General features: G+C 33.2%; 3 protein-coding genes, 2 long non-coding RNA genes and 1 other non-coding gene across 7 annotated transcripts in view; 4 read left to right on the top strand and 2 right to left on the bottom strand.

The window, feature by feature from the left end:
* Positions 1 to 1,935, top strand: LOC102681040 (keratin, type II cytoskeletal 1-like). Its single transcript, XM_006620396.1, has 2 exons — positions 1 to 213; positions 965 to 1,935. The coding sequence occupies exons 1-2, from the start codon at positions 75 to 77 to the stop codon at positions 1,861 to 1,863; spliced, it is 1,038 nt and encodes a 345-aa protein (XP_006620459.1). The 5' UTR covers positions 1 to 74; the 3' UTR covers positions 1,864 to 1,935.
* A 1,937-nt stretch (positions 1,936 to 3,872) lies between these two features.
* On the bottom strand, positions 3,873 to 7,064 carry LOC102679340. Of its 2 annotated transcripts, none has more exons than XR_004151147.1 (2): positions 6,287 to 7,064; positions 3,873 to 3,955 (listed from the first exon to the last, which is right to left on the bottom strand). It is a non-coding gene; the product is annotated as an uncharacterized LOC102679340 (long non-coding RNA). The 2 variants fall into 2 exon arrangements; XR_422453.2 differs by lacking the exon at positions 3,873 to 3,955 and adding an exon at positions 6,068 to 6,190 and having other exon boundaries at positions 6,287 to 6,559.
* LOC102680351 (ras guanine nucleotide exchange factor P) overlaps positions 4,755 to 10,462 on the top strand; it is a 22,295-nt gene continuing 16,587 nt past the window's right edge. The window contains exon 1 of the mRNA XM_031512741.1: positions 4,755 to 5,325. The gene's annotated coding sequence lies outside the window, so the exon portion shown is untranslated. The remainder of the gene's footprint in view (positions 5,326 to 10,462) is intronic.
* Positions 7,211 to 9,638, top strand: LOC102679424. Its single transcript, XM_006620381.2, has 2 exons — positions 7,211 to 8,035; positions 8,966 to 9,638. Exons 1-2 carry the CDS (start codon positions 7,616 to 7,618, stop codon positions 9,392 to 9,394), a joined length of 849 nt encoding a protein of 282 aa, XP_006620444.1. The 5' UTR covers positions 7,211 to 7,615; the 3' UTR covers positions 9,395 to 9,638.
* LOC116186200 overlaps positions 8,456 to 10,462 on the bottom strand; it is a 2,725-nt gene continuing 718 nt past the window's right edge. Inside the window, exons 2-3 of the long non-coding RNA XR_004151146.1 lie at positions 9,048 to 9,054; positions 8,456 to 8,466 (exon numbers count right to left, since the gene is read on the bottom strand). This is a non-coding gene — a long non-coding RNA (uncharacterized LOC116186200). The remainder of the gene's footprint in view (positions 8,467 to 9,047; positions 9,055 to 10,462) is intronic.
* On the top strand, positions 10,086 to 10,167 carry Trnas-gcu. The gene has a single exon. It is a non-coding gene; the product is annotated as a tRNA-Ser (tRNA).

The raw sequence follows: 10,462 nt of genomic DNA, 5'->3' as shown, positions 1-10,462 counted from the left end.
ACACGCTTCTCAACCGTCGAACTGCCAGCAAGCGATCGTCCAGGAGATGCAACGCGAACGCGCGTAGGAACGCGATGACGATGGATCTCCAGAGACTGATCACTGAGGTACACGCTAGGCCCGCGATCTGGGACCAGAAAAACGTCAACTATCACAATCGCGACGTCATCCTGAAGATGTGGCGAGAGATCGCGAGGGCTTGCGAGGTCTCCAGTGAGTATACGCCTCGCTTTCCTCTTCCCTCTTCTCTCTTCTTTCCACCTCTTCCATTCGCGCCTGCGTCACACACCTCTCTCACTCTTTCTCTTGCCTTCTCTCTCTTTCTCTTGCAATTCGTCCCCTTCCACTTTTTCTTTCCCTCCCACTGCCTCATTTCAACCGTCCCTACTACGTATGTATTTCCTTTCCCGCAATCTATGCCATCAATGTGTATGATCCCTTTTATTTATCAATCAAATGATGAAACAGACAAATGAACGACTTTAATGATTTTTTTTATAATATAATTGATTATGAATTCGAATATATGTATTTTTAAAATAGAAAATAGAAAATAGAACTATCGAAAAATAATTATTTTAAAAAATTTCAAATTAAAATCAATCGGATATAGGTTTTAATAAATACAATATTTTATACAATTTTAATAACTGGTTCAAAAAAATTATGTTCGAAATTGCGGTTTCAATTCATATTGTTTGAAATCAATTTTATTCTTTGTGCAATTAAAGAAAATTTAATAATTCATAGCATTGCTTTTCCATTAATGTATTTGTTTCTTAATTTTTTATAAATTGTTTCTATCAATTAAAAATTAATGAAATGTTTATATATTTATTCGTTGATTATCATTTATTATTGAAATAATAAGTTGCGAAAATTGTTTTGGCGAAAAAATTTACATAAGAAAATTTTGAAAAATTTTTTTCAAAACAAAAGATTAACAGATAGTCTTCATTTCCAGCGGACGTCGCGAAATCGAAATGGAAGCATTTACGAGACAATTTCCGCAACGAATTAAAGAAAACTTATCGAGGAAAATGCGATGGTGGTGCTAATGAGCACGACTCGAAATGGGTTTGGTTCAAGAGCCTATTCTTTCTACGAGATCAAATGAACTCGAGAGTGATTGGATGCACTCTTTCACAGAATTGTTCGGCAGCCCTTCGATCATCGCCGGAAGAAACTCAAATCGAGCCTCAAATTGACATTTTAGAAGGACACGAGGAAACTCAGTTCGATGATTTAGATGGTGATTCTTGCCAATCTTTGCTCTCAAATGACGATGGCCTGCATCAAGTTATGCCTCCACCTAAAATGAACAAGATTGGTAGGAAAAGAAGTTTAATGGATGCAATGGAAAACAATTATACCGAAGTCGATCGAAAACGATTCGAATCTTTGCAAAAAAGGTTAAGCGTATCGCAGGAGGAAGAAGATGACACTTATCATTTTCTTATGAGCGTTCGAAATCCTCTTAAGAGTTTACCGCTCGATAGACAGATGTTTATTAGGTTGAAAATTCAAGAGCTCGTTTACAATGAAATCAACTTGCAGAATCAGCAGAGTCGAACGTATGAAGTTTCACAAGATGTAAAACCTCCAAGAACAGGGAATGTTAGCGGAGTAGTTGGAACTGGCGCCGGACTCGGAGGTGGCGATGCTTGTCTCGGCGAATCCATACCTGGTGCCGATACAAATGGAGGCGGTAGTGGCGGTGGTGATGGTGGTGGTGGTGATGGTGGCGGTGTTGGAAGTAGTTTAGGGGGAGAGCAAACCGTTAACGATATGTCTAACCACCCTGCATCATTACTTCAGAATTGCACGACAGAGGGCTCCAGCGATGATACCTTCTTCGGTTAATTTAATTTACTTTTTAAGATGTAAGAATTATAATTTTATTAATAGGAAATAAACAATGGTATTTTTTCAGTATCTTATTGCTCATAATTATTTACACCGTTTTTGAAAAGAATTCTTTTTTAATCTATAACAATTACTTACTTACAATTATTACTAAAGTTGATGAAGTTTGATGAAACTTACGTTTACAATTAATAAAAAATAAAAAAAAAGTAGGATCGATATATTTCGTTATTTTTAGTTGAAATAAATTTTTATTTTTATTTATTTATTTTTTTTCATGAAACTATCCTCTGCATACTGATTTGTTTGTTATTATTATTATAATTATTATGATTATTGCTATTGTTCTTATTGTTGCTATTAATATTATTAATGTGATTGTCACTATTTTCATTAATCTGAACATATAGATTAAATTGATTATATTTGTTAGCACAGCATTTATTTCATGACACTTTAATATGATAGGTTAAATGGTATGTATATTTCTTTTAAGAATATATTAAAGATTATGATTTTCGTACTGATTTAAAAATTAATCGATCATAGATAAAAATAATTTAATTCAGTTTTATTTCTATTCATATTCTAATTCTAAATTTAGACTCAATATATGTATATATAACATATGAAAAAAATTGACAATTTTTAACAAGAATATGAAATAAAAACGATAGAGAAGTTTTACTATGAGGTGTTCGTGAGTTATAAAATATTGAGTTGGAATATTCAACCTTTTGTTGATTTCGCGATTTGTTACATAATTTTTTTGTCATAATTCAATGAATAGTTTGTAGATTATGAAAGAGCATCAAATAAAATTTATCCAATAGTGCTCTCTCATGTGCAATAACTGCTTCAAGATTTTTTTTTATTTTTCTTATCGAATAAGTATATATATTTATACGTAATATCGTCAAGGGAATGACGACATTAATCTTTCGTGAATCTATGTCAACGATGAAGTATTATATCATAAAACTTCCAATATAATATCGTTATGTTTTTTAACATAACCTTGTTCTTTATTCTCTTCTCTTGTACTTTATAATTTCATACAAAATATTTATACAGCACAACATAAAGTTTTTCCGAATTATCGAGTTGAAAATTCATTTTATATATTTTTTTATTAATCAAATTCTTAAACGATAATAATCAATATTTGCAATCGATCAGAACACAAATAACATTTGAATTTTTTCATTTTTCAATGTTGCATAATTAAAATTATGCAACATTATAAATTATAAATCAAATATTATTTATTAATCATTCTTTTATATTTTTCGTTTAGTTTTTTAATAGAAAAATAGATTTTAAAATATAATATAATAATAGAATATTCAAGTTTCCACATTTCAGTTAACAAACTAAATAATGAATATCATAAAATATGGCCATAAAGAGTATTGTGTGTATGTTCCGTATGCCGAGATAAAGTCATTCGAGTTGAGTTTGCACCAGTTTCTCGCGGTTGTTCATCGTTCAGCTCTGAATTACATATATTGAACATTGAAGAAACGACAGATAGCTAGTTTTGAATACAGTTTTAATCAAACCAGGTTATTAAGTATAATTTTTAGATTATCGGAAATGGTATGTTGTTGAATATTTTAATCTCTGTTAAATTGAAAGAAGTGTAAAAAAAAAAAAAAAAAGAAAAAAGAGGCGTTAACATTTATTCGAATTTATTGACTATGATAAAAGAAAGCTTTTAGTTATTTATGAATTGGATAAGACACTATCACTATCATTGTTTAATGAATGAAAACGATTGGGTAAGATCGATGAAATCTCGATTTACTTGAACTGTTTTGCTATTGCTTTTCCTATTTCTTCATCAAGTTTTACATGGAAATAACGAGGTAACTTTTCGTTCAGATGGAAAAGTCACGTCGTCTAGACGGGATGCGCTATATTTGCACGGTATATTGCACAGGTTGAATAGCTTATTCGAAAGTCTGGCTTGCCTCCTAGTTTGTTCAACGGACCGCTCGGTTTTCCCATACAAAGAGAATTAGCATCGTCTTCTTTATCTTTTATTTTCCTTATTTTTTCTATCTTGTCTTCATTGTTCATTTTTTTTCTTTTCTGCAATAAATTATTATCATATTGTTTTCGACGATATGACAAAATGGCATAATTTATCTTTTATTTCTTTTCTATATATAGTTTATTATTATTCCATACATATCATATTAATATTTAAATTAATATATTGCAAGCACATTAATGGTATTAATAAAAAATGGGATTAATAAAAAATTAAATTATCGCGGACATTTTGAATAAATAGTATTTATTGTTTGTTAATTTGTTATTTGACATTTTTTCAAAGAAGAAAAACTGATAAAAGTTTCATTTTAGCTTCATTTTGAAAATATGTCTCTTAAATAAAATTCTCGAATAAAAAACATTTATATTTAGTTCGAAATAATTGTTGACAAATAAAGAACTAACAAGTCGACAATCGCTGGAGACGACCGACAGAAGTTTTCTTTGATCACAAAGCAAAATGTAAATGCTTCCCCTTTTTACTATCCCGACGTTTCTTCTCTACGATCGTTCATCTTGCATAATCCGAATCGTTTTGTATTTGATATCATATATTGGATGTTGACAAACAAGACAGTTGATTTTAACAGTAAATAGTTTTACATTAAAATATAGATAAATATAAATAATGTATAAAAATGTATACAATAATTAATCAGTTAAAATCAGAATCCAAATTTTGTTTTATAACATTATTTTTTTGATAGTATTTGAATATAGAGAAAAATAAGACAAAATATAATGATTTTGAATCTAAAAATATATTTATTAAAAAATTAACCTAACCTAACGTATATTTCGTTTCTATTTATCTATCGAAAAATACAAGAATTTAAAAAAAAGAAACGATAACTAGCCATTTCTTTGATTTTATTTAGTTTGATTTTAACACAATCACACATCATACATACTCGCACTATAAATATCATACACTTGTGATCTAATATACTTAGTTTGACAATGGTGATTATTGACGGTGTGCTTCACCCGACCTGGCTTGACCTGGTCTGACAAGGCCCAATACACACCGACAGGAATGACGCGCGAAAGCGAATGGAAACCTACGAGTGAAACGAACCAGCTTCAGACAGAGCCAGCTTCGCCAGTCAGACTTTAGCTAGCGTCCAAACCGGTGCATTTCATTGGTATAATTTCTATTCGCACGCGCGCAAGAACAATTTCCAGCTGTCGCGAATCAACAATTGCAAAAGATAAAATCGAAAATCGCCAAAATACGGAATAAAAACGCGTGCGTGAAAAGTTATAACCGTGAACGTTATAATCAAAGGTGTGTTACAAAGAAATTGATTTTTAATGAATGTGTAAATGAACGATGGAATAATTCAGAAACGAAAGCACAATTTTTTGAAGAAATGGAAAATCGTTGAGCTCAAGCTCGAAGTAAGTGATATCGATATACATTTATCTACTAATTTTCAAATCGTTCGTCATATTAAATTGTTCAACAATTACAATGGAACTCGCGATAATGATTAACGGCCGACCTTACGACACTTATAACAACCGGCAATCATGCTCGATCGATTAATCGAAATAATTATTGTTTCGAAACGATGCGTAATATCGATATCATTGATACGTCGTCGAACGATGTTTATCTTTTGAAAAATGTCACTTTTGTTTTTTCTTTCACAATCAGCGATGAATTTTAAATATTGCCATTGTTCTAATGAACAAGATAAAATTTTCTAGAAAACTAATAAATTTTATTAACAAGTATGAAAGGAAGAAAGGAAAAATATATAAAATATGCAAATTTTTTATCGAAACAAATTATATCATTCAAGTAAATCGAATCCAGATGCAAATCTTTATTAACATTCATTATATTTGATTATATCGTAATTTCTTATTTATTCAAATAAATAATTTCTGGATCGTAATTAGTGTTAGATTAAGAAGAATGTGATGTTAGCGTCAAGAATACCTTCCTGGCGCCAATCAAATACTTTCCTATCAGATATTTCCCTTTTCCTCCTCTTCAAGTTATAATGTTTCATTGCCGATTAAGTGCTAACAATTTCATTCCTTTGCATTATTTACGAGTGAAAGTATGTCTTTTGCAAATTTAAACATCATGATTTCTTTCATTCATTCTCCTTTCTCTCTGTTATTTCTTTTCATCTATATCCCATTTCTTTTTTTTTTTGAAACATGTTTTGTCTATATCCAATTTCTTCCTTTCTTTTTTTAAAACGTGAAAGACATGTCGAATAAGAAAATAGGAACACAAAAAGCAAATTATCTACAATTTCAGATCATCGTTCAACAACGATAAACGATATCAAGAATCGATCGAAACGATCAGGCTTCGCGTGGTAAACGAATTGGCCGCTAGTACCTTATAAGGCGCGAAGGTTCGCACATAACAGCGCTATCGTTTTCCAATCCGGCAAAACCGGCCTTTGGCCACGTTTGCTTCTCGAATTTCGCAATTTCGCCTTTCCAGAGATACCTATACTTCCCGTGATCTCGAAACGTGATCAATTTCGCGAAACTGCGCAGCTTGATTTGCACTCGAAGTAAATTTATGATACAATAGCTGGGTTTACAATATCGTTGAATTATAAATAAAAAACGTCTCGTCTAGGAGAAACGTTGTCCGCTAGATTTTCGTCAACAATTAACCCGTACAAAGCACTAAAAACGCGAGTGGTACACGTCGAGGCGTGGCGATGCATAAACTGTCGCACTCGACTAGCTCGTGAAACGTGTTTGCGCGGTCACGTTGGCAACACTAGCAGGAAATAGCTTTCATTGGACGCAGACAGAGACGCATCGGGTCGGTTCGCCTTGCCTTGCCCCGCCACACCTAGCCGCGTCGCGCCAAAGCCTCGCCTCGTTTTGTCACGCTTCGCGTTTGCGCAAACCTTCTCGAACCTGATCAAACGTGAATGTTTCAAGCACAAGGGAGACTGTGCGAATTAAAAGGTTTGTTGTATCTCAGAGAAAAATGAGAAATTCTTCGCGAGTAGATATGTAATCAAAAAAAACACGATGTGATCACGTGTATATATAACTAGTAACCATTTCTTTAGTGCGAAACGCGTTGCCTGTACTGATTTCAGTTGAATCACACTTCGATCGAAATCTCGTCTTTTGGCTACTCTCTTCCTTTTCGAAGAGACTTTCAATTCGCAATGAAATATTTGGTATAAAAAAATAGAAACTATTCGAGAGAAAGTAAAATTTGTAGAGGAAGAAATTGAAACAGAAATAGTAGTAGTAGTAGTAGTAGAAGAAGAAGAAAAAGAAGAAGAAAAAATGAAAATGAGCGAAAGTGAGTCATCGTGAAAGAGTCAAGTGTGATAAAACCGCTTGCGCAAGCACGAGTAAACCTTTGATTGTTGGAGGGAGAGCGAACTGATTGACAACAAGGTGGTTTGAGCAAACGTATACACGCGTTTTCAAAGGCAGGCGTACCAGCATACACGATACAACGTTTGATCAGCTTGTGAACTCGTGTTGAGTAGCGGTCCCTCAGTTGGACGTCGAGCGTAGTCATCCACGCTCCGTTTATCCTACTTTTCTTCGCGTATGTTGTTCGGTTATAAATTGCTATTTCGGTGCAACGAATCGTTGTTTCAAACTACTGCATTTTATTGGCATTTGAAAGATTTATTAAAGGTGTTTTAATTCGTTCAAGAATCGAGTGAGCGCAAAAGCAACAATGTCAACATCGGATTTGATCGGATATTCGCACGATTTTCTTGCAGAATTTATTCAACTTTATCGTAGTTTTCCCTGTTTATGGCAGATTAAATATAAAGGATATAAAGACAGGTTGCTTCGAAATCGTGCTTACGACGCCCTTGTACAGAAATTAAGGGAGGTTAATCCGATAGCGGATAGAGAGACTGTGATACGAAAAATTAATACCCTGCGAACTGCATTCAGAAGGGAATACAAGAAAGTACGAAGCTCTCAGAGGATGGTCCAAAATCCCCGGCAACGATACAAATCTTCGTTATGGTACTACGATATTTTAAAATTTGTCGCGGAACAGAACGAGACAAGTCCATTGGACGAAGAAAGGGATGTTAAAAATGCTTTGGTTAACCCAACGGATCTCTCTCAAGAGGAGATGATGGTACGACCTCGTACAATTTTTTTCAAGACTGCGCGAATCGAGACTTTCCTCTCTTATTTTTTCTTTCTCTTACAAATCCTTTTTCTATCTATCTATCTAGATTCATTTCCTTTCTTTTTCTCGTTCCATACTACGTAAACGATTGAACAAATTTATTTGACTTTATTTGATTCTCAAGATAGGATATGAAATTTTTCATAAATTCGTCGACACGCAAAAAGAAATGCTCACTTGCATTTCATCATTTTGTAACGCGTCTATCGCGACTATATGATAAAAGTCGAGAAGAGAGAGAGAGAGAGAGAGAGAGAGAGAGAGAGAGAGAGAGAGAGAGAGAGAGAGAGAGAGAGAGAGAGAGAGAGAGAGAGAGATTTTGCGAATAATACATACATATATCTCTTCGATACCGAACATCGAGCTTGTGTCTCTTCCTCCATTCCTATCTTTTCCTCTCATTTTCGCTCGTCCTTTCATTCATTTCCTCTCTTTCTCTCTAGCCATCGCTCTCTCGTTATTTCTCTTTCTCTTTGCGGCACTTTATCGATCCAGAAACTCAACGTGCGCTAGCACGTCGGAATTACGTTCGAAATCGAAAAAGGAAAGTGGAAAAAAAAAATGATTATTGATTTGTTTACTCAATTGTTTCATATACACGAAATATAATAATTTATTGGATGTTTGAATAAAACGCTTATTTATTTCGTCGAAAATATATTGGACACGGATGTAATATGATCCGATTCGACGCGATGCGATAACATACATAACGTTCATAACCATGAATCGGGTGATTCTTTTGGACATTAAACGTCCACTGTTTATATGCGTTCACTTCTTCATCGTTTATTCATATGCTATATTTCGATCGCCACTATAGCCCATATATCCGTATATCATTCAATTACAGCTGGCAACCTAACTGTTTTTTAGTCTGTGCAAACGGACGTAGACAAGATCGAGCCACCATCGCCCGTACCCTCACCGGGAGCTAGTTCTGTCCCAGCTTTTCAACCGATCATCTTGGAAACCGAAGGATCATACGCGAGAAGAATATCGAACGCCGCGCAAACCGATTACTTGAGAAGAAAGTATCAACAGGAAAATTTTCAGGATCGTCAACCGAAGGAATCGAGTCGCGAACTCTCTCCGAGACATTTCACCAGCTATGATGATCATTTCGAGACTTTTGGTCGTTACGTGGCCGGCAAATTGAGAAAGTCAATGCCTCGACAAAGTATCATCGCCGAGAAGATAATCGCGGAAGTTCTCTTAAGAGCCAATCTTGGCACCTTGGAAGAAACTACTTGTCTTACGGAAAAAGTACCTTCTCGTTGCTTCTTGGTAATGGGCGATCGTTAAATCGTTGAACGATTATCATATTTCTCGTTATTCCCTCGTTCCTTTCAAAAAATTTTTCGATATATCCATGTGCTTTTATTCATCTATTTTTTACCCGTATGTATTAAGCATACGTACGTAATAAACACGGCCATTCTTATTCGAAGAACAACGGACAACGAAACGACAATCTGAAAAAAATTTCCGTGCGACAATGGCGGAGAGGTTGTATTGCGAGCAAATAAATTCTGGCAGCCAGCCAAAATAAGGTTTTTCGTTTCACCATGTATCTTGAAAAACAGCGCATGAGTTTTATTTTTTCATTCACGAATAAATTATCGGTAAATATCTAATATTTCTATAAATTAACTATACTTACTTAAATTACATCATTATTTAGATTCAGAGTTTCTCTAAATTTCCTATAGATTTAATTTCATCATACCTTTCTATCTGTGAATTTATTGAACGATCTTTTGATTTGTTATACTATTGATTTGTTCTACGATCTCAAATTATTTTGTATTTATATAAATAACATTAATCTATGCAATTCGATATTATATATTTGAAACAATAGGATTTTCGTTTTTTAATAATTTTTGCGCTGAGAGATTAATTTGAAAAATTCAATAATTTGAAGAAATAACAAATTATTGAAAAGATTTATATTGTAATATGTTCTGTGTATTAAATCCAAAACTTAACGGAAGACGAGGTGGCCGAGTGGTTAAGGCGTTGGACTGCTAATCCAATGTGCTCTGCACGCGTGGGTTCGAATCCCATCCTCGTCGATTAAAAAGTACTTTTCGTTCTTTTTTCTTTTTTTCTTTATCGTATCTTCATATAACCTTGATTATACAAAAAATTTTAAAACGTGTAATATATATTAATTATTTTTATTATTTATTATTTATTGATAAACAAGTTAAAATTAAGAAAAAATTNATGATATAAAAATTAAAATAGTATAATATTTTAAAGTTATTATATAAAATTAATATAAAAAAAAAGTTAATAAAAGAAAAAGATCCATATTATACAGTTAAGTAATGTATCTATGTGTTTTCACGTAACATAAAGAATTAG

This window comes from Apis dorsata, unplaced genomic scaffold (genome assembly GCF_000469605.1).
Source record: "Apis dorsata unplaced genomic scaffold, Apis dorsata 1.3 scaffold_515, whole genome shotgun sequence".
NCBI classification, from domain to species: Eukaryota; Metazoa; Arthropoda; class Insecta; order Hymenoptera; family Apidae; genus Apis; species Apis dorsata.
This window is presented reverse-complemented; position numbering and strand designations above follow the sequence as displayed.